We start from the raw sequence: 24590 nt of genomic DNA, 5'->3' as shown, positions 1-24590 counted from the left end.
GAAAGCTTGTCCATGCCTGTAGTGTAACTGCGCATGCACTGCTTTTCTTCATCTGCCTAAGAGCAGCACATGCCCAGTCTGCCCCTGCCACTGGCACACTCCCTGCTCCGACTCTGCTTGTTCTGTCTGTACAGCTTATTCCTGTCAGAGTCCGGAGCGGGGAGCCTAGTAGGAGCGGATCCCCTGGCCATAATTTACAGAGCAAAGTAAATTTTAATAAATATATACATGTATATATGTGTTTCTTCATGTGCTTGTGCTGGCTGTTATACAGATTGAAGAGGCAGTCAGCCCCCAGGATGATTCCGGCCAGTGCCAGAGCTTGTGCTCCTCCCAGGAGGATCTGCCGCACGTTTTCAGCGCCTTTGATGCGCACGGTCCGGATCCAAACAGATGCGTCTTGTAGATGTGTCCGTACTTTCTGAGCGTCAGTTGCAGGAATTTACGTCTCTATAGCACCATCTGCAAGGTTTCTCCAGGCAGCCCCATAGTGCCAGGGGGAAGCGGGTACTGGCTCACCTCCATATCATGGTGCTACAGAGACATAGACAGCCAGCACAAGCACATGAAGAAGGTCATCGTACAAGCCTTCTCCAGGGAAGCCCTGGAGAACTATGTACCCGTCATGGAGGAGGAGATGTATATATGTGTATGTATATATACATGTATATATGTGTGTGTGTGTACATATATATATATATATATATATGTAGAGATAAAGGATCGATTGGGGGGCACTTAGCTATCTGGCACTGTTTGTATAATCAACAGTTAGCTGGTAAAGAAATATATACAGATTTATTATTAACATAAAGTGCACATACAAATATGTGGATGTGTGACTAATCTCCCTGAAACATTAGGGTTAATCCTATCAGACATCCACTATATAGAGAGACAATATATCACATAAGCATTGTTTGCTGGAGTTGATCAACTTCAAAAATAGAATATAAAAATAAGGGTAAAAACTAAAAATAAAAATAGAAACTGTAATTCACATTTTTTTAAGTAAAAAAGTCACTTATGTGGTTGCCAGTTTGGTAGTCCAGTATATAGGAGGAATATATCAGGATAATTGCTCCTGATATTATTAGTTTAGTGCCGATATATATTGGTAATGTATAAATCAGACTAATGTCCTTTTGACCATATCCTGGGCACCAAAATCACTTCTCTATCTGTAATGAAATGACACCTGAGGTGCTGTTGTTACTCTGGTATTACAGTTGGCAGGAATGTCATGTGACCACTCCTCTGAAGATGGGTGCTGGGATTTTTCTTTCGCTTTGAAGCTGCTCTACCCACATAGCCTGTCATCTATGGGAGCATACTATGCTGAACACATTAGAAAAATTATACATACACAGTATATCTCTCATTATACTAATACCTCTTGGCTTTAGTTGTTATCTGGGGCCATTTTTTATTTATTTTTTTATGCGTATGGTGGCCAACCCCTTTAATGCACAGCCAGCTAATACCGAGAGACCTTGGGACTTTCTATCTGTGCACGGAGACGTAAAAAAATCTTCCACAGTTACTATAAGGGACTATACAAAGTTTTGAAGGTGAAAAACAGATACAATGACCTTTTGACTGTCTGGTTTGATCTGTTTACGTCTGAAGACTTGTTTATGACTGGAAGAACTGCTTAGTTAGTCCCATAGACTTGTATTGTATACAAGTGTATGACAGACTGGAAATGCAACATTATTTCTGTTTAGGTTGTGCTTCTTCACTCCACCCCTCCCACTAGAAGGTTCCACTTCAGTTAGAAACTGTATACAAGAGAGCAGTTAGAGCCCATAGTTGTCTGCAGATAGGGTCCAGTGTTTAGTAGAAGAGACTCTGCCAGAATGCGCAAGTGACTACAGACCCTGGGCCACTAGCCCTTGGGCCAGGGTACCAGCTATCTGAGAGAGAGGGACAGCTATCTCAGGCCTTTCCTTGGCACAAAACCTTCTTCTGCCAGCGAGGAGACTGGAGAAGCCAGCTTAGTGCATTTCCAGCATTATTTTGCACTTAAGTTCCTCCAGTAAAGAAGCATATTAGTTTACTGCAAAACCTGATTCTCTTCTCTTAAAACCCCCTTCAACGGGCAGCAACACATGGTGACACCTCAACAGTGTCTGGGGGGAACAGCGTCGCGTTGGGGCCACCCCAAACCCAGCCACTGCAGGTAGAATTACTAATACTGAAAACGTAAGCTAGACAGTCTAAGAGTATACCAGATTTATCCCAGTGGATAATTTATCTTTATCTAGTCTCATTTTTTACCACCTATTCGGTTGGTGAATTTGTGCCAGAATAGCACACCTAAATTTTGGGCTGTCTAAAGCCCAGCGTCTTCTCGTTTCTGTAACAATAAATGTGTGCACAGTCTCTGCAACACAATTCTGATGCGTTTTTAATAGTAATTCTACCCCATTTTCTGTACTGCACTTCAGAATATGCGGGAGCTACACAAATGACAGGAAAATTCTTCACCAGGGTGCTCTAGAATCAAACAGGAGGAAGAGAATGGGTTCAGAATCCCTGGGGAGGGCAGGGTCCATCGTTCAGCAGCTGTGATGAGTTTATTTGCAGTAAAATGTGAATTTAATTAGACTCTTCACACTTAACTAACTCTTCTATTTCTGCAGATCTGAGGTATTTGATTCTCTCAGCTAATCCTTTTAGCCCTAAACCTCTTCCAGCTGCTGATGAATCTGTGCAGAATGCAGCAACCTCAGCCTCTGCAGATGGTTAAGGTTGTTCTTGAGAGTCTAAAGTTCTTCCCGTTGGGTGCGCTCAGCACACACTACAGGGATGTAATTCAATCCAATGCCGCCCTGGACCATGTATTATCATGGCATGTCCAAAGAGCACCAACTTGGAAAATATTGAATACTGCAGCAGATCATCCAGGATCAAAACACAGAGTCAGTATAAAAAAAGAGGAAGTAGAATTACTGAAGAAATGTAGGTTTACTTCAGAATTCACTAAATGGACCTTGAAGCATCCCATTATATAGACAATTCACAATCCACCCAAAGGCCACGATCTCAGATCTCATTGCAATAGGCAGGATCTGACAAGCTTCTGTCTATGACAAGCTTTAGCATCAGTCCAATATTACATCGTGATGGATTGGGGTCAGACCTTGAGTAGGGTCCTTGACCAGTCATGGTGTAGCTTTTCTCATCAGCACACCATGTTTGTCTGCACTCACCTGTGGGCTCTCTTGGTAAGGGGGTGGCGGCACACTCTGGGTGGCCATCATTGACAGAGCTGGTGCTGGGGACACATGTTGCATCATGGGATTGATTCACATCTAGGGCCCTGTTAAAGGGGAGAAAGTTAATCTTCATTAAAAGATATAGCTTCTAGGTAAAAAAAAAAAAAAAAAAAAGAATATAAATATATGTATTTATTAGCCACAAATAAATAGAATGGACCAATAACTTGTTAAATTGATTAGGAGATATTTTTTGACAGAAGCTGTTTGGGAAGAGCCGTGATGATGCATCATGTGAACCCAGGGCCACAGATTGGGGAGTGACATAGATAAGTTACTAGGTAGGTAATGTGACATGTACACAGGACCAGCCCCCCAGTCTTCAGTACATTCCTTCCCCCTGCATTACTAACTGCACAACATATTCAAACAAAATTGAATTCATGGAAGAAAAAAGTAGATATTTAGATTTCGCATTTCACATTCATCACATATTCAATTATTTTAGCACAGTGTCTTTGATGCAAAAAAATAATAAAACTGGGCTTCAATCTCCAAAATCTGTGGTTTTTACAGAGATCTCCACATGTAAAAGGTAGAGTTGTAATAATCTAGTATGGATCAACTGGGCTAAAGGGGAATAGCAGCACAACAACCATGAGTGAAAAATTGCAAAAGCCATAAAAAAAAAAGATAAATATTTTTCAAAAATGGTGTGCACCAAAGTTAGCACCTTTTCCTCTCAGAATTTAGCCACTAATGATTTGTTTATTCATTATGTTTTTTTTGTGTTAACATCCTTTATTGTTGCGAACTGGTCATGTGTGTGGATTGAGTAGCATGGTGGTGCACTGGTTCTGTGCTAACGTTCAGCCAAGATCCAGAGGACATTCTCTGTAGAGGAGTTGACAGCATGTGACACTGAAAAGGTAGAGACCCTGTAAACCCTGCTGAGATGTTGTGGATGGCTTCTAGCACCTTGATCCTGGACAGGACTGCTGTGTGAACCATGTCTGCCAGGGAGAGTTCTCCTTGACTGGAAGAGGCTCTGTGTATCCTGCAATTGGTTTGGACCACTTCCAGCATGTTCCTGTACCATGGCCATTGGAAACCTTGGCCTGTACTTGAGCCAATCCTACCATGGTCCTCTATTAACTAAATCCTGTTAGTTGCTCTGTGAGTGGAAATGAGACTGCAACCAATAAACTGTGTGCCCCTAAGAGGCTATAACCATAAAGCTGTGAAACCATTAGCGACAATAAGGGTATGGCCACCTGCAGGATTTTTTTATGCAGGGTTTAAAACAAAAACAAGGAGTGGATAAAAAAAAAAAAAAGAGATAAGTCGTATCTTTCCTTTATACTTTCTCTCCTTTTATGATCCACTCCAGCATTTTGATTCAAAAACTGCATTTAAAAAAACTGAATGTGTGGCAGAACCCTAACTGCCACTCTGCACACAAAGTCTTGTAACCGCTAAGGTGTGTACCCATTTGAGACTGTAATCTCCAAACCAAGTGCCATTGTGAGTCAACATCACCCTTTGTGCACCAGCTGTGTCTGCCTCCATTACTGCATCCTTCTGGGGTACCAAGTAAGGAACGAGGGCTACATGTTAAAAACTGACCCACTTACAAACAGGTGTGAATATTCTGAATCATTTAGGCACTGTTCACCTTGGCATCAAGTTTTCCAGTTTTACAGGATCCATGAAGGTTATGGTGGATCCACATAAACAACTATAGAGGGGAACGGAATTTGCAAGTTCCCAAATAATACTCCCCACACCGAACCACCTCCAAAAGAAGGTGAAGATAGGGAGATAAAACTTAACTTTTACTAGTATCTAAGAAAAATATGTGTCCAAATCAGCATGACAATAAATTATCTCAAGCGGGGCACTTGTTCACATGACCAGAGAGGCGGGTTCGCTGGAGAAGCATGCGCAGTGCAGACATTTAAAATCGCCACACTTGGCACCACACCTTGCTGATAGATGAACCCCCATATCAACCCCCATATGTTGGCAATGCCAACATCTCGGCCCCAATGGCCGGGTTGTATTAAATGAGGGACATATTGAGTTAAGGTCCACTGACCAGGGGCCCTCCCTGTTTTATACTTTTGTCCATTTTACTTGTTCCCATCTTTGTATTGATTAAGTATTTTGGGACCGAAATTTCTTGTTACCCTGCATATATATTGTGTTTGATACCCTTACCAAGTTTCCCCTGACAAGTTATCAGAAGAAACGTGGCACGTCGGGATCCATGTTTAGGGATTACCAGGGATACTGCCCAGGTTTTGGGACAGGTTTCCAGATGGGGTAGCCCCTGTTGGAGCAGGTGCTCTGTGTAGATAGGCAGGGTATTTTCTAGCCCCCTACCACCTGTCGTTAGGGCTAGCACACCCTTGTGCCTATCTACCACAGTGGCTGACCAGATACCAAGTCTTCTACATCCTCTGGGACCGCACCTTCCTCTGTTTGAATTATCTTGCCTGCACATTTCAATATTGGCAAGAAGTTTCCAATTTTTTTAAGCAGAGCTGAAAATGTGCCCCGCTTGAGATAATTGATTGGTATGCTGATTTGGACGTATATTTTTCTTTATATATATATATTTTTGGGTGTTTGTGTATGTCATACCACGGTGTAGCTATTTTATATTAAATACTAGTAAAAGTTAAGTTTTATCTCCCTATTTTCACCTTCTTTTGGAGGTGATTCCATGTGGTATATGGCTGATCCATTATGATCAGTTTTGAGGCATTTGATAGATCCATTTACTTATTTACAGACTTGTAATGGATTCGTTTTCTTAGTTTTTGTTGCAACATGCTACATTGTTCTAGCTGTAATAAAAAAACTTTAAAAAAAACTAAAGCCTGACGGAAAAGAGCTTAGGGTTTGGGGCTGAAGACTCCATTGCATATTCAGTAAAAAAAAAAAAAAAAAAAGCCAAACAAAATAGTGCGGCACTCAGATCTATTTTGAATAAATAAATTGTGGCCACCATGACGGAAACGGAAACCTGACGAACCCCATTATAGTCATTTTTTCAAATAACGGATGTGAACCTGGTGTGAACCTGATGCAAGTATGACTAGATCAAATAAAACTATGCTACATATCAAAGGAAAACTGCTAATAAATAGCACCTATGATGGAATAATGAGAGTAGGTATCAACTGGTATCCACAACATGGTCCAAGGTCCCCCATAGCACTCACTCCTGAAAGGCTTTTCTGTTACCAAGAAAATATTAATGCACAGTATGAAAGGCAACAGAAAAAATAATGAGCTCATTATATACTGGCTAATTGGAGTATGTTGACATTAAACCCATTAGACCAATTAAGTTTCTGTTACTGGTGCTAATGTTTACCAGGGCACCAACAGGTTAATGATGGCTGGTGATGAACAGGAGACGATGTAATGCAGAAGGTGACGTCCAGAGCTGTATACTAGGTGTAATTCAGAGGGTTCGGGGCCACAGTGGAAGACCAGAAAATAAGGTCTCCGAGGGGCCAAGGCGAACACACTGAGCACTGTTCGCAGAGCACAGAGCAGCCGTGTGCCTCTGCCTCCTCCGCTCCCACTTTGCAAAGAGTTAAGGAAATGGCAGATTTGGAAAATTACACATGGAGTAAACAAAACACAGCTGCTAGAAAATAGTCTCCACAAACATCGGGCTGGGAAGGTCCCGTGTAACGGAAAAGGCTTAATCGCATGTAAAATAAATAAATGGCACTCCGCTAACCCATGGATCGGGTGCCTCATGTATACGTGTGGAGCACACAGTATGCACATGTTCTTTACATGCACTGTTGGTATGTATTGCTGTTGGTTCATTTAAACATCCGACGGCTGTGAGCGCCAATTGTAGTCTTACCATAGAGTCAGGGGAGGACTGGGAACTTAAAGTGGCCCTGGAAAAAACTTAAAGTCGCCCTATTTTGTAGTAGGGTCCAAACAAGTAGTGGGGGCCAGCAATACCATATTGTAGCACATTATACCACCCCAGCGGAGCCAAATAGCACAGTGCATCACAAAATACCTCCCCAAAAACTAACCCTCCGTGGTGGCCAGCTGCCATGTTCTGTCCTCCTACTCTAGTTGCCTTAGGTTGGCAATATGATTAAATTCAGGAGTTAGGAGGGGAGCTTCAGAACATTACTTACCATGGCTGGTGGCCACGAGGAGGGCTTAGGCGGTATCAGCACACTGGGAAGTTTCCCTGTAGGGTCCCCTACATAGAGAGCATTGTGGGAGCTGTTAGGTCATGTGTCTGACAGCGGGTGGGGCTAACACATTGTCTGTTTCCAGGGGCAACCAGCGGAATTTCAACATTCTAAATGCAAGTGTGTTTATATGAAATAAAAATTAATGCAATGGCACCAATGGCTTTCAAGACTGCAGAAGTGGACCTGGGTACTAACAGTGTCTCTTGGCATTCGGAAACCCTCCAGGACTGAACTGTAAAGTGCATGCATCTTAGGTGGCATGTATTAACCTTATCAGGTAACAAATATACAGAAGTAGAAACTTGCTGATAGATGAGAGGAATAAAATGATGGTGGTAAACGGATGATGGCACAAATGGATGAAGCCAACGGAGCAGATGGAGGATGCTGATGACAGTCAGGTTATCAAGCAGACAAAGATAGTAAAAGATGAACAGGCCACAGCTGACCCTAACAGAACAACTGGAGAGCGCTAGGACCCAGAAAATCAAACAGAGCAGAACTGAACTGGAATCAAAGCAAGACAGACTCAACAGCAAGGACACAAACAAACTACAGACAGAAACAGGATCTGGATTAAAATAAACGCAAGAAACTAACTATACAAAGAGCCCTAGACAAGGAACTAGATGCCAGGATTTGCTGGATACGTACTCACAGAGCTTACTCTGTCACCAGCAAGTTCACAGCAGAGGCCAAACAGATTTGGAATCATCATAATATGTTGTTTTATTTCACTGAACTGCTGGGGGCCTGCCAAAATAATAAATAATCTTACATTTACCTCCCCAGCACCACTGCAGTCGGTGACATATTGGCTGCAGTGGTGAGGTCTTGAAGACTGCTGCAGCCAATCACTGACATCAGCGGTTACCACTGAAGCCAATGATTGTCGGCAGCAGTATACGGAGGTCACTGCTGCCACCAATCACCACATTCTGGGAAAGAGGACAGAGCAGCGGCGCTGGATTGAAGCGGGCTGGGAAGGATACAATTATTTATTATTCTGTCTGTCCCCAGACATTTTAGTGAAATAAAAAAATTATATTGGAAAACCTTTTTAAAGAAAGTCTATCAAATCAAGAAATCCTTTCTAAACAAAGTTGTTCTGCACCAGTCATCAACTGACCCAAACTAATGGATCAGCTTTGAGAAATCTGCATAGCAACTGCCCCAACAAACAAGTAGAACATGACACAGCAGGAGTAAAGCCTTGTTCACATTTCCATTTTTCACAGATGTGTGCTAACCGCATTTTCCATAGACAGCACACATACCTATTGATATTATTGCGTTTGTTTCGCAAATCAGTAAGGGACAGGACATCACAGCAGTACAGTGCTGGCAGAATCCACAGAAGGGAGACTACCCCTGCTTCTGAGTGAAATACATCTAGCTGTGCAGCTGAAACAGGGAATAATATGGCTGAAAGAGACATTAGGGAAGCCCAAAAAGACCTGTTCACAGATATAATTATACAAAGAAGCACAGCCATTAAGCAAAGTTTTTTTGAAAACACAAGTATGCTTTAAATCATACAAAAATGTCAGTGAGGGGCTGTTCACATCTCTTGACGTATTCATACACCATAATTGGGCAAACATAGTTCAAAAGCGCCAACTTTTGACTCAGTTTGTCATTGTTTATGTTTCATATGTTTTTTTTTGCAGGATTGGATAATGTAGCATACCACACTTTTCTGTCCTGCAAAAAAAAACTGATAGTAATGTATACGTACATTTTTTACATTGCAATGAATGGGAGGTAGATGGAAACGCAAGACAACATGTTTCCATCTGTTAAACGTTTCTGTTTTTTCACAAATGTATTGAAACATATGCATTATACTTATAACCACAATATTGTATACGTTTCTATACATTTTTTTTTAAGTGTGACTAGGTAGAATAGTGATGAAACAAAAGGGAACCATGACCTCCTAAAATGCTTACATTGTGGGCGTATTATAGTAATCCAGGATCTTGTGTAAGACAGCACCTAAAATATTGTAAGGCCCCTTTCACACGAGTGAGTTTTCCACGCAGGTGCAATGCATGACGTGAACGCATTGCACCCGCACTGAATCCTGACCCATTCATTTCAATGGGTCTCTGTACATGAGCGTTTTTTTCTGCATCAGTTCTGCGTTGCATGAAAAACGCAGCATGTTCTATATTCTGCCTTTTTCACGTAGCCCTGGCCCCATAGAAGTGAATGGGGCTTCAGTGAAAAACGCATTGCATCCGCAAGCAGGTGCAGAAGCAATGCGTTTTTCACTGATGGTTGCTAAGAGATGTTGTTTGTAAACCTTCAGTTTTTCATCACGCGCGTGAAAAACGCATCAAAACGAATTGCACCCGCGCAGAAAAAACTGAACAACTGAACGCAATCGCAGAAAAAACTGACTGAACTTACTTGCAAAATGGTGCAAGTTTCACTGAATGCACCCGGACCTAATCTGTCACGCTCGTTTGAAAGAGGCCTAAGACTGACAGAACATCTGCCTCAACATCTAATGCAGGGGTGGCCAACCAGCAGCTCGTGAGCCGCATGCGGCTCCTTGCAGCTTCATTTGCGGCTCGCAGAGGAACAGTGCAGCCAGCTCTTACTCTACTCTCTTGCAGGTAGCAAATTAATAATTTGCAGCAGCAGCGCTTCACTTACGCGCTGCCTGCAGCACACAGTAACAGTCGTCCTGGGTCCCTTCCCCGTCAGCGCTGCGGTGGAAGGCTGGAACGAGGTGGAAGAGTTGAGAGGACTCAGAGCGCTGAAAGCAGGCACGTGACTCAGTCATTCACTGCAGCTCCGCCAACCCCTCTGGCAAAGAAGGAGAAGCTGCAGTGCTTATCTCCGCCATCAGCCACCGAGTATATAGGCGGTCGTCTAAGCATGGGCGGTCATCTTAGCATGTGGCGGTCATCTGAGCATTGGGCGGTCATCTAAGCATGGGGCGGTCATCTTAGCATGGGGAGGTTATCTGAACATGGGGCGGTCGTCTAAGCATGGGCGGTCATCTGAGCATGGGGCGGTCATCTGAGCATGGGGCGGTCCTCTGAGCATGTGGCGGTCATCTGAGCATGGGGCGGTCATCTGAGCATGTGCGGTCATCTGAGCATGTGGCGGTTATCTGAGCATAGGGGGGTCATCTGAGCATGGGGCGGTCATCTGAGCATGGGGCGGTCATATAAGCATGGGGCGGTCATATAAGCATGGGGCGGTCATCTGAGCTGAGCATAGAGAGGTCATCTAAGCATGGGGCAGTCATCTGAGCATAGAGAGGTCATCTAAGCATGGGGCGGTCATCTGAGCATAGAGAGGTCATCTAAGCATGGGGCGGTCATCTGAGAATAGAGAGGTCATCTAAGTATGGGGTGGTAATCTGAGCATAGAGAGGTCATCTGAGCATGGGGCGGTCATCTGAGCATAGAGAGGTCATCTGAGCATGGGGCAGTCATCTGAGCATAGAGAGGTCATCTAAGCATGGGGCAGTCATCTGAGCATAGAGAGGTCATCTGAGCATGGGGCGGTCATCTGAGCATGGGGCGGTCATCTGAGCATGTGGTGGTCATCTGAGCATGGGGCGGTCATCTGAGCATGTGCGGTCATCTGAGCATGTGGCGGTTATCTGAGCATGGGGCGGTCATCTGAGCATGGGGCGGTGATCTGAGCATGTGGCGGTCATCTGAGCATGGGGCGGTCATCTGAGCATGTGTGGTCATCTGAGCATGTGGCGGTTATCTGAGCATGGGGCGGTCATCTGAGCATGAGGCGGTCATCTGAGCATGGGGTGGTCATCTGAGCATGGGGTGGTCATCTGAGCATGGGGCGGTCATCTAAGCATGGGGCGGTCATCTAAGCATGGGGCGGTCATCTGAGCTGAGCATAGAGAGGTCATCTAAGCATGGGGCAGTAATCTGAGCATAGAGAGGTCATCTAAGCATGGGGCAGTCATCTGAGCATAGAGAGGTCATCTAAGCATGGGGCGGTCATCTGAGAATAGAGAGGTCATCTAAGTATGGGGTGGTCATCTGAGCATAGAGAGGTCATCTGAGCATGGGGCGGTCATCTGAGCATAGAGAGGTCATCTGAGCATAGAGAGGTCATCTAAGCATGGGGCAGTCATCTGAGCATGGGGCGGTCATCTGAGCATGGGGCGGTCATCTGAGCATGTGGCGGTCATCTGAGCATGGGGCGGTCATCTGAGCATGTGCGGTCATCTGAGCATGTGGCGGTTATCTGAGCATGGGGCGGTCATCTGAGCATGGGGCGGTCATCTGAGCATGGGGTGGTCATCTGAGCATGGGGCGGTCATCTAAGCATGGGGCGGTCATCTAAGCATGGGGCGGTCATCTGAGCTGAGCATAGAGAGGTCATCTAAGCATGGGGCAGTCATTTGAGCATAGAGAGGTCATCTAAGCATGGGGCGGTCATCTGAGAATAGAGAGGTCATCTGAGCATGGGGCGGTCATCTGAGCATGGGGCGGTCATCTGAGCATGGGGCGGTCATCTGAGCATAGAGAGGTCATCTGAGCATGGGGCGGTCATCTGAGAAACATTAAAACACATTGTGAAAAACAAAGATTGCCAGAAGTCTCACTAAAGCTGTCTACATTACAGGTAGGAAAGGTGGTTTAAATACACTTTTAAAAGTTTGAAAACTAAATTGCAGTAATACGGTCGTATGCACGCATATTTGTGTAAATGTATAGCTTGTGGTTCCTGGCGGTAATACGTTTGTTTTTTCTGGCTCTTTGTATCTGTAAGGTTGGCCACCCCTGATCTAACGTCTGCCTCAGCTCTCCAGTCTCATGGATGAGAGCATAGTGATTTAGGTAGTCAGCACTCTATTTAAGAAAGTCCAGAAGGAAACCCTAGGATGCAAGCTACCCATTGGCCACAAAGTGAGGTTTCTAATGTTCACTAACTGATAACCTAGTAAATTATGCAACCTAAAATAAATGGCAATGAAAAAAGGGCCTGTTATTGTGACACTTTCACACTGGATGTGTATGAGTGCCAATTGTACACTGCAGGCAGATTTACTAATACTGTCCAAAATGTAGCCAGTGCAAACTTAGATAGGCAGTCTAAAGATTCACCAGATTTATCACGGGGCTTAGGCTGGATGATTAATGTGGTGCAGGGATATTTTTCTCTGACCAACTACTGGTTTATTTACTTTGTGACAGAATTTTATGCCAAACATAAAATAATGCATCCAAGCTCCTTTCCCGCTAAGACTCGTACCCTCTGCAGGTGGACTATTCTGTTGGCTTACTTGCTTTCTAAATATGTCTACAATGAGATAAGCCATATTACACAAAAAATGTGACAAATTTATGCCAGAATTCATGCCACATTAGTAAATATGGGTCACTGTTTTCAATGCTGAACTGTATATGAAGGGTGGGACTGTATTTCATTATCTAACTCAGTGATCCTCAACTCCCCAGGGACCACCTGCTGGTCATGATTTGAGAATACTCTACAGAATGAATACCGGTGGTAAGTCCTGATGCATGGACACTTATTATATAATCTGCTCAATACTAAGGAAATCCTGAAAACATGACCAGCAGGTGGGCCGCGAGTAGGGTTGCCACCCATACGGGAATGACCCGGACAGTCCGGGTTTGTAATCCTGTGCCCGGGTACAAGCCTTTCTCAGACCCAGGCACAGGATTAATTTCAAACTGCAGTGCAGACTGTCTGACTTGCTCGCTCACGGTCCTGACAGCTGGCGGTGAGTGAGCGACGGCGAGCTGTGAGCGGCCGGCACCGGCTCGAACCTAAAGAGGACGAGGCCGCGGTCAGGATGGATTGGAAGCCGGAGAGCTGGGGGCTGCACATGGTCAGGAGCAGGAGCACGAAGACGATGCTGAAGGAGAGCAGCAAACCCTCGCCCCATAGCATGGCGGCCGCGCCGGGACTGAGCCGCTCTACCTCCCAGATCAGGCCGGATAACAATGAGACGAGTCAAGGGCCTGTGCTCCTCCCGTCCCCAGCTCTTCTGCTGCGCTCCTTTCCTATCACCTCCCCTCTCCCCCGATCTTCGTTACCGGGCCCAGGAAAGCTGGACTCTCACACAACACTCTACAGTCAGTGTGCCGGGGGATAAGGGCCACATTACTCTAACTGGGGGTCACTAATGGGGGCATTTTTCTTAATGGGTGGCACTAATGGGGGCATTACTCTTACTGGGGGCATTATTCTTACTGGGGGGCAAAAATAGGGGGCATAATTCATTCTGGGGCGCACTAATAGGGCCATTACTCTTACTGGGGCACACTAATGGGAGCATTACTATTACTGAGGGGGCACTAATGGGGCATTACTATTACTGGGGGCGCTAATGGGGGCATTACTATTACTGGGGGCGCTAATGGGGGCTTTAATATTCCTGGGGAGCCACAGTATGACAGCGACTTCACACCCCTGTGTTAAGCCATGCCCCCACAACCACACCCCCTTTGGGGTGTGGCTTAACTTGCCCGGTATTTTTTGTTGGGAAAGGTGGCAACCCTAGCCGCGAGGGCTGAAGTAGAGGAACACTGCCCACTGATTTCAGAGGGAAACCAATATAGATGAGAAACACAATGTACTGTACATGAGAGATTCCTTGACCTAAAAGGGGTTGTCCATGAATGCGGTCTTAGGGAAAAGAATCCAAAACGGAGGGGATTTTGACTTTTATTCTTGGAGAAGTGGTTAGTGTGCAGTCGCGCTGCTTTTGATATCATTTCAGCTAACAGCATCCACTTCTACTATATAGACACTCAATAAGAAAGGTGGGTCAACAACCTTTGAACGAATGATCATCTGGTGAATAATCGCTATGCAGATGCAGCCATACACATTTTAGTCCATACTATACACACATGTTCATTGACACCTGGAGAAGAATGAATGATCTGTCTGGGAACGTTCTTTCACAGAAAGATTGTGGCCTTCTGACTATTGAAGGAGAATTTTAAACATGGCCGACTTTCCATGATGACGATCGGATGTGTCAGCTAAAATGATCGTTCTCTATTATATTTTACCCAACAAATATTGTTTGATCAACTTTAGACCAATGTCTAGATAAAAACAGGAACTTCTGGAGCCACCCATGAACAGCTAGCAAAGTGAGAGTTAACAATATGTCACTTCTCTCATTCAATAATTGTACGGTGCTCATTTCTTTCCTCCCCCTCAACCACCTAAAGGCTATATATAATATATATACACATATATATATATATATATATATATATATATATATTTTATATGTACATAAAGATGAAGTGGTTATTGCCCCTTCCAAAAAAAAGATGACGAAAGCCGGTGCTCACTCCACAGGCGACTTGTGTGCAATCAACAGAGATTGTTTTGCAACATGTCGGTGGCAGTCACCAAGCAGGGATAATGGCATGTGTTTGTTTTACTGGAGGCACAACACGGAGGCAAAGCTGGGCGACCGGCGCTTCCCACAAACCCCGAGCTGAAATAATCAAACAGTAATTGCAGATGAAGACACAGCCCGGCTGGAGCAAGTGATTTCTAATCAAGAAAGAAAAGAAATATTGGTTCTGGGATTACCATAAATTTCAGGCCAGGGTATTTATTACTCTCATGTGGCTCAGGTGGAGGGAAACTGCACAATATTCATTTATTGTACACAAGGAGAGATGCTGAGGAGCTGGGTTATTAATCCCTAGGAGTGCATGGAAATTCAAAGGTTTTTGTATATACTGTGTGTATATATATATATATATATATATAGATAGATAGATAGATATGTATATATACATAGTGCAAGGGGAGAAAGGACAGGCATACAATATGCAAAGTAGCGCATGCTCAATACACAAGAGAAACGCTACCTGTCTCTTAAAGGGGTTTTCCAGGATTCCCTTTGTTTTTTAACAGATATGTTCATGTAGATGCTTATCTCATGTACATCTTCCTCATGCTTTTTTTTTTTTTTTTGTCTGGGCGTCCCTGACCTGTTTTCACTCTGCATTTAGCACTTCCTGTTGCTGTATCTAACCAAACCCATGATGCACTTCCTCTTTTCTGTGCCACCAGAAAGCTCCAGCACTGCCCCTAACAACACCCAGCTAGTGTATAGCTCCTCCCACCAGCTAGTTACATAGACACTACTCTATCACTACCCGTAACAACACCCAGCTAGTGTATAGCTCCTCCCACCAGCTAGTTACATAGACACTACTCTATCACTACCAATAACAACACCCAGCTAGTTTATAGCTCCTCCCACCAGCTAGTTACATAGACACTCCCCATCACTGCCCCTAACAACACCCAGCTAGTTTATAGCTCCTCCCACCAGCTAGACACTCCCCATCACTGCCTCTAACAACTTCCAGCTAGTTTATAGCTCCTCCCATCAGCTAGTTACATAGACACTCCCCTATCACTGCCCCTAACAACCAGCTAGTTTATAGCTCCTCCCACCCAATTAGCTACATAAATACTTCCCTATCACTGCCCCTAACAACACCCAGCTAGTTTATGGCTCCTCCCACCCAGCTAGTTACATAGACACTCTCCTATCACTGCCCCTAACAACACCCAGCTAGTTTATGGCTCCTCCCACCAGCTAGTTACATAGACCAGTGTTTCCCAACCAGTGTGCCTCCAGCTGTTGCAAAACTACAACTCCCAGCATGCCCGCATAGCCAAAGGTTGGGAAACACTGACATAGACACTCCCCTGTCACTGCCCCTAACCATACCCAGCTAGTTTATAGCTCCTCCCACCAACTAATTTCATAGACACTCCCCTATCACTGCTCCTAACAACACCCAGCTAGCTTATAGCTCCTCCTACCAGCTATTTACATAGACACTCCCCTATCACTGCCCCTAACAACACCCAGCTTGCTTATAGCTCCTCCCACCATCTAGTTACATAGACACTCCCCTATCACTGCCCCACCCATGGACATAACATCACAGGAAGTAAGAAAGAGCTGTATGGACTTGGTCATGTGACCACAGCCCAAAACAGAAGATAGGAGCAATAAAGGTAAAAGAAATACATTAAAAAAATTACAGCTACCTTCATAATTTGTTATTTTAAAATACATTGATGCCAACCAGAAACCCCCTGTGGGGCTAATGCTGGGTGGACAGTTTGGCTGTTTAATCCCATTTCAGAGATAAAGGGCATGAGCAGTGTGACAGCCACTCATCGACACCCCTCTTTTTGTAATAACTCTGCTGAAAGTGCATGTTAATGACGGGATTTAAAGGGAACCTAACACCATGAAAATGCTATGTAATCTGCAGACTATATATTATAGAGCAGGAGGAGCTGAGCTGATTGATATATTGTTTTATGGGAAAAGAGTTAGTAAAACTTGTAATTTATTCATTTAGATTCCTGCTCATTCTCGACTTTGAAGTCAAGAAGACAGTCCTATCAGCGACTGACAGCTGTCCCTGTATACAGTCATAGAGGGGAGACTGTCAATCACTGATAGGACCGCCTCCTGGACTTCAAAACCCATAAAACTATATATCAATCTGCTCAGCTCCTCCTGCTCTTTAATATGCTGCCTGCAGCTCAGAAATCATGCTCAATGTGAAAGGTTCCCTTTAAATGGAAAAAAATACAATCAAGGAATCAAGGTTTCATTCTTGAGTATGATGAGGGATATATATATATATATATATATATATATATACATATCTCAATAAAAAACAGAGCAGCATTCCAGTAAGGTGAAAAAAAGAAAGCTGTTTATTCACCCAGTGGTTACGCGTCACCACTGGGTGAATAAACAGCTTTCTTTTTTTTCACCTTACTAGAGTGCTGCTCTGTTTTTCATTGATATTATCCTGGGATGCTATTCCCACTGGAGCTTGCACCCAATCTCCAATATATTCCAAGGTTGGTGCTGCCATTTATTATATTTTATATATATATGTGTGTGTGTATGAAGCTGATTGCTTTACTGGGCTTTGTTGAGGATAAAACCAGTGAATCCATTAGATACAGACTGCAAGTAATACATAGCGGCATGTTAATGGGCACAGTATACAGATATCTGTGGTAGGGACCATAGGCTGACAAGTGGTGATATCTGTAAGTAACTTTTTTTATTTAATTATTTTACATTTTGTACTTGTGTTTTTTGTTTCTGGTGTTTTTAAAGTCCTAAAGAATTTTCTTTCTTTTGGGGGGGTGGCACTGACACCAAAAACAATACAATATGTCATGAAAAATGGGGATGTAGACATTACAATGTTTTATTATAGGCTTCAACACTTTAACATCTGGCCACAATTTTTGTAAAAACCCCCCCACAAAAAACACACAAGGAACAGTGTGAGAAACCAGTCTCAGGCCATGTTCAGAGAAAAGAAGTGTGTGGAAACATGGCAGATTTGCACTGTATAGAGGTGTGATCCACGGTGAGTCCACAGCCCTAGACGGTCTCCCTTTTGGGCACTCAGCAAGCATCATCACCAAGCAGCCATGTACCTAGGGTCCTATGGGTTCTTAGACCCGGGGAGTTCACGTGTGGCACGGTCAACCGTGCAACCCTGCTCAGGCGACATCTCGCCTGGCATTCGGTCCACCTTATACTGTCTATCCCAGCCACCAAGTCCAATCAGGCTGGTCCTCCCACCAAGGTAGAGTTCTTCCCTACGGCCAACTGTTGGTGTCCCGTCAAGGCGCTCCAAGAGCTCCTTGCCTCACTCCAGTCTCCCGCGTTAGACGACCCGTTGCTCCCGGTCAACGGTAGGCCCCCTTCTTCGGCCCTGTTGTCTCCGATATCCGCCCCCTGGCGGCTGGGTTGGGGTTCAACCCTAGCACGGCATCCGGGCACTCCCCCCACGTAGGGGCCGCTTCCGCAGCATCCAGTCATCAGGTATCGGCCACGTCATCCGCAATGGGTCGTTAGCGGTCGGCCTGCTACGCTAGCTACATTCCCAATCCGCGAATTGAGATTGTCAGAGCCTTTCGTTCTTTGGGCCTCATGGGTTCCATGATGCTCCAATAACACATTGCACCCTACTCCATGGGTTCCTCAGGCCCGGGGAGTTCACCTGCAGCGCCATCTCCCGCACAACCCTGCTCAGGCGACATCTCACCTGGCACTCTGATCACTTCATCCTATCCATCCCATCCTCAAAGACCAGTCAGACCGGTCCTCCCACAGAGGTGGAATTTTTCCCTACGGCCACCTGCTGGTGTCCTATCAAGGTGCTCAAGGAGCTCCTGGCCTCCCTTCAACCTTCCAATCTAGACGACCCGTTGCTCCCGATCAACGGTAGGCCCCTGTCTTCAACCCTGTTCATCTCCAACATCCGTACCCTGGCCGCAGGGCTGGGTTTCAACCCTAGCACGATATCCGGGCACTCCTTCCGCGTAGGGGCCGCATCCGCAGCGTCAGGTCACCAGGTGCCGGCGCGCGTCATCCGCGGGATGGGTCATTGGCGGTCGTCCTGCTTCACAAGGTACATTCCAAATCCACGGGCGGAGATCTCCAGAGCCTTTTGTTCTTTGGCATTATAGTTCACACTATGCTTCAATAGATGCTTCACTCCCTGCTACGTACCGGTTCTATTTTGGCCACTATTCAGGCCTTACCTCGTCACTGGCGCCGGGCACACTCCAGCCAGTTGGGTTAGGACAGTCCGTAGGCATGCCTATTCTGTTCCTCGCTTAGCTCCTCCCACAATTAATATATATGCAATACATGGAGATTTTGCTAAGTAATCTTTGACAATTTGTGGCAAGAATTCTGCCATATGTGGCCTTAGCCTTAAAGGGGTTTCTGGGCTGCAGGTATTGATGACTTAGCTTCAGGTCATCAGTATTAGATCAGCTGTTTCGGGCTGCCACAGAGCCAGAAATGATGCAGTGTACAGAACCGGAGCAGACAGTTCTGTACACTGAGTCGTGGCTGTGCTGGGTTACTGCTTCTGCTCCTTGCACTGTTATTTTCTGACACCACAGCAGCCCGAAACAGCTAATTGGTGGGAGTCACGGGTGTTTGACCCTCTGATATAGACGACCTACTTTGAGGATATCTGGACCCCAGAGAACTCGTTCAAGCTTCAATGTATAACAATCTGACACGTGGTCTCAGCACTATGATGATTGTACAGAGATATTTTAATAGCATGTGAAGGATTTCTGTATAATATTAATCACTACTGAGGAATGGAGGCCACTCACACCATCGCTGATGTCCCATAAACACGTTAAACACGTCAGATTGATTTTAATTACAATAACAGTGATGATCATCCATTGGTCACTAGAGTATTATAACTACAAATGATGGAAACTGTAGACATGTGAGAAATCACAGACTGACGTGTGAGGTTTTTTTAATACATTTTCATTAATTTTAGGTCTATAATAAGTTAAAAAAAAAAGGTGAAAATCCCTCTTCTGTCACATTGCCATCACCATCCCCTGGAGATGTTCTCCTTGTCCTGACCTACTTTCCCCTTCAGGTGGCAGTCTTTCTCTTTGAAATTTCTACATTTAATCTTCTCGGGTAATTTGTCCAAAATGTATATTTCTCATTTTCTCATCCCCCTTATGTGTGTCCGGCCCGTCTGCCAAACCAGGAATTCCGCTCAGTGTCAGAAATCCAGCGAGATGTTAACTGATGATAGGACTCCATACATACCGCTCAGTGGACGCCTGATGCGTTTTCTTATTGTCACAAGGGTATCTATATTCTGTCTAGTACACATATGACAAGGGGAACAGAATTTTTAAAGGCGCTATGATTCCAGAGGTGACAACTGGATCTAACACCATACTGGTTGTCCGTTTTGCAGTAGTTTCTTAGCTACAGGTGTTAACCACACACATAATACTTTTTTTTTTGGTGGCAAATTGTTGCATGTTTTGGCGCACGTCTTTATTTGTGCAAGATCCTGCAACATTTACACACCGCCAGATCGCGCCACTTTTCAAAGTGGTCTTCGTTGTTGAGCATGTGATTGTGATAAGACCTGTGATGAGACCTGTTTCAAGGTGCATTTACTACGTGCCACTAATGTAAAAGTCACATCTCCATACTAGGCAACCCCTCTGGTGTTCATTTGTTAAACCACATTCCACTTAAAGGGGTTGTCTCACTTCAGCAAGTGGCATTTAACATGTAGAGAAAGTTAATACAAGGCACTTACTAATGTATTGTGATTGTCCATATTGCTTCCTTTACTGGCTGGATTCATTTTTCCATCACATGTTACACTGCTCATATCCAGGGGTTACAACTAGGGGTGAGCGAATCGCACTTCGGATCCAAGATCCGAAGTTGATTTGTTCCCCAACTTTGTTTTAATGCTGTACGGAGACCTGTCTTTGTAAAGCATTAAAATGTATGTGCTGTGCGAAGGCAAAATTTGTTAAGTCCTTTGGCCCTGGCTTTCGATTCTACAACTTTAAAAACATTTTAAAACAGCAATCCAACTGGTGTCCGTACAGCATTAAAACTAAATTGGGGAACAAATGGACTTCGGATCTTGGATCTGAAGCGCGATTCGCTCACCCCTAGTTACAACCACCGCTGCAATGCAGTTACAAGGTGGCCAGGACAGGAGCTGCTGCACATGTAGGCCTACGCGTGCCTCCATAGTCCCGGCCACCAGAGAGATTGCTGCTTTTTCCTATGGTGTAGAAGCACGGCCAACGCAGACGGATTTGCAGGGTGGTCGTAATCATGGATATGAACAGTGTATGATGTGATGAAAAATGAATCCAGGCAGCAAAGGAGGCAATATAGACAATACATTAGGAAGTGCCTTGATTTAACTTCCTCTACATGATAAATGCCATTTGCTGAAGCGAGACAACCCCTTTAAAGGGGTGGTCCCACATCAGATATTGGAGGCATATTGATAGGATATGTCAATGTCAGATAGGTCCAGGTCCCAGAGGTGGTACCCGCACATATCTCCAGAATGGGCCCCCAAAAGTGAAGAAGCATACACCGTTGCATACGTGACGTCGGCTCTATTCATTACTATGGGAGTTACAAAAATAGTTGAGCGAGCGCACTCACAGAAATAAACAGAGAGTGCACCATGCAATTGTGGCCACCGTTCCATTCACTTTTATGGGTCTACCGGAGATGGACAAGCCAGCGTTCAGCTATTTTTGGCAGTACCATACAAATGAATTAAGGGGGGCCTCATGCAGTTGCTCTCCTCTCAATTTGGGGGTCCAGTTCTGGAGATAGGTGCGGAACCAAGAGACAGTATGGCACCAATGTCTCAGATGCAACAACCCCTTTAAGCCAAATTGATTATTACTATGCGCAGTTTTTTAAATTAGGCGCACCTGCACAGACCAAAGACAGACTCATGACTTTTCAAAAGTGGGTAAAGCTTAATAGAAAGGGACATTTACAATAATTTATGCCACAAAACATGTCCTATCTTTTGCCGTATCTTGCAGATTGTGTACCCATTCAAGTATATTGCAAACCGGCCGTTTGCAGGCTGAAATACAGGCGCGGAGCCCTTACGGTCGTCTGAATGAACCCTTAGGCCCCTTTCACACGGGCGAGTATTCCGCGCAGGTGCAATGCATGAGTTGAACGCATTGCACCCGCACTGAATCCTGACCCATTCATTTCTATGGGGCTGTGCACATGAGCTGTGATTTTCACGCATTACTTGTGCGTTGCGTGAAAATCACAGCATGCTCTATATTGTGCGTTTTTCACGCAACGCAGGCCCCATAGAAGTGAATGGGGCCGCGTGAAAATCACAAGCATCCGCAAGCAAGTGCGGATGCGGTGCGATTTTCACGCATGGTTGCTAGGTGACGATCGGGCTGGGGACCCGATCTGTATTATTTTCCCTTATAACATATACAACATAATACAGAATGCAAAGTACAATAGTGATGGAGGGGTTAAAAAATAAAATAAAATTAATACACCGAGTCCACTTGATCGCGTAGTTGCGGATCTCTGTCTTCTTCTGTAATGTTGAGCTGCCAGGTAAGGACCTGGGGTGACGTCCCATCACATGATCCAATCACATGGTCCCTCACCATGGTGATGGATCATGTGATTGGACCATGTGATGAGCACAGTGACGTCATCAAAGGTCCTATTCCTGTGCACAGCAAAGAAGAAGACAGAAGAGATGCCGGCTGCACGAGCAAGTGAATTAAGGTGAGTTCAATTATTTATTTATTTTTAACCCCTCCAGCGCTATAGTACTATGCATTCTGTATTCAGAATGCTATTATTTTCCCTTATAACCATGTTATAAGGGAAAATAATACAATCTACAGAACACCGATCCCAAGCCCGAACTTCTGCGAAGAAGTTCGGGTTTGGGTACCAAACATGCCGATTTTTCTCACGCGCGTGCAAAACGCATTACAGTGTTTTGCGCATGTTCCTGCAACGCACCCGCACCTTTTCCCCGCATCGCCCGTGTGAAAGAGGCCTTGGATCTCAATTTGTGGCCATACAAAATGTTATTAAAAACGTACACTAGCCTTACGTAACCTTGGTTGATATGCCCATGTGTCATACTCAGGTACAGCTCCTAAAAACTTTAATTGGGACCGCACATTTTTGATGGGATAATACTGCTGTTTGAAGGCACCATACGGCAGCACATATTGCCTCACAATATAGAACCAGAGGCATGTGTGACTCTAAAGGTCCTTGTACCCAGTGATGCCATGCACATGGGCCCTCACCTGCAGGCTACTACTAAACTGCTTACTGCTTGTATGGTTACAGATGTAAGAATAAGTAAGTGAACCCCTTGGAATTAGCCCAATTTCTGCACTGATTCCTAGTAAAATGTGGTTTAATTGTTATATCACAATTTTAGACAAACACTATCTAAATAAACTGATAGCAATCTGACTTTTACTGAGCACAAACAAAAAAGACCAAACAGGCCAAGCACTAATAACACCTAAGTCACGGGTGTACAGTACACTGTGCTTGAGCATTACCCGCCTTTATTATGGTAACCAAGGTGCCAGCTCAAAAACTGCAAACAACCTATAAAAGAAGACACAAGCCCCAAACAGTACCCATAAAATATAATAAAGCTTTATTGTGTATACACAAAAATCACATGATGCAAGGACAGGTGGCAGAAAAAGCATCCTCCAGAGACCACATCGATTAAAAATGGGGGTGAATATGGACAGGTCTATATATTATAATGTATGATCTGGAATACACCCACTGGGATAGGACCCTGTAAACAACGTAGCTACAAATAGTGCCAGGAATAAATGGTCATAACTGTGCCTAGACCAGAGTATAAAAGACTAATACCAATCTTCAAACTCAACCATTTGCAATTGTGGTCAATGGTGGGCGCGACCCCAACGCACATTGAGTAAACATCTACAGTGCAGGGAGAAAAAGTAAGTAAACCTCAAATTTAATAACCTGTAGAACCAACGATGCTGGTTGTCAGGAGAGGTGACAACAAGCCACTATGCCTGGATCAGGGTTTTAGATAAAGGGTGAGTCTAGCTATGGCTCTGCTACATAATATATCAACTAACAAACTACATTGTAAAAAAAATAAAAATAAATTCACAGAGGAGAACACCATAACTAATGTGGGGATGGGATGCACAGTAGAAATGATTAGTGTTGGTCCCTCATCTTTAGACAGGGTTAAATGCAGAAAGTGCAGCGGATGATGGCCTCCAAAAGATTTTGCTTTACTGTAGAAGTGGGGTAGTAAACAGCGTTAATTGATATTTTATTAGCTCATTAGCAAGTTGCATTTATAGAGCAGGTTTCCCTTTTATAATCTAGTAAAGTCAGAATTCACAAATCCTGAGAATTAAGCAGCTTCTTAAATGGCCACTTTTCAGCTATTAGTATGTGGTTAGTAATCTGGCTTCTGAGACTGCCACGCTGCAAAAAAATCTCTCCTTCGACCTCAAAGAGTTAAAATTCAGACCTCTTCTTGGTAAGACCTCAATTGGTTTCTAAATCAGTGGTCTTCAATTATGACAGAACTACAACTTCCAGCATACTCTGGAGTAAAATGACCAGCGCTGGAAGTTCGTTGTAGTAGTCCAGTCCAGGTTCTTCTTAATGTTAAAGAAATCAAAAGGAGAAAAGATCTGCTCCTGATAG

At 44.4% G+C, this 24590-nt stretch overlaps 1 protein-coding gene across 6 annotated transcripts in view; it reads right to left on the bottom strand.

Moving 5' to 3' along the window:
• PKNOX2 (PBX/knotted 1 homeobox 2) overlaps positions 1-24590 on the bottom strand; it is a 293301-nt gene that overhangs the window by 84150 nt on the left and 184561 nt on the right. For 5 of the 6 annotated variants that reach the window (XM_044281991.1, XM_044281995.1, XM_044281992.1 and 2 more), the window contains one exon: positions 3216-3325. The exons of the other annotated variant lie outside the window; for it this stretch is intronic. In XM_044281991.1, coding sequence (XP_044137926.1) covers positions 3216-3302 — 87 coding nt within the window. In that variant the 5' untranslated portion in view covers positions 3303-3325. The remainder of the gene's footprint in view (positions 1-3215; positions 3326-24590) is intronic. 6 annotated transcript variants of the gene reach the window in all.

The sequence above is a fragment of the Bufo gargarizans genome, chromosome 2 (assembly GCF_014858855.1).
Source record: "Bufo gargarizans isolate SCDJY-AF-19 chromosome 2, ASM1485885v1, whole genome shotgun sequence".
Taxonomy (NCBI): domain Eukaryota; kingdom Metazoa; phylum Chordata; class Amphibia; order Anura; family Bufonidae; genus Bufo; species Bufo gargarizans.
This window is presented reverse-complemented; position numbering and strand designations above follow the sequence as displayed.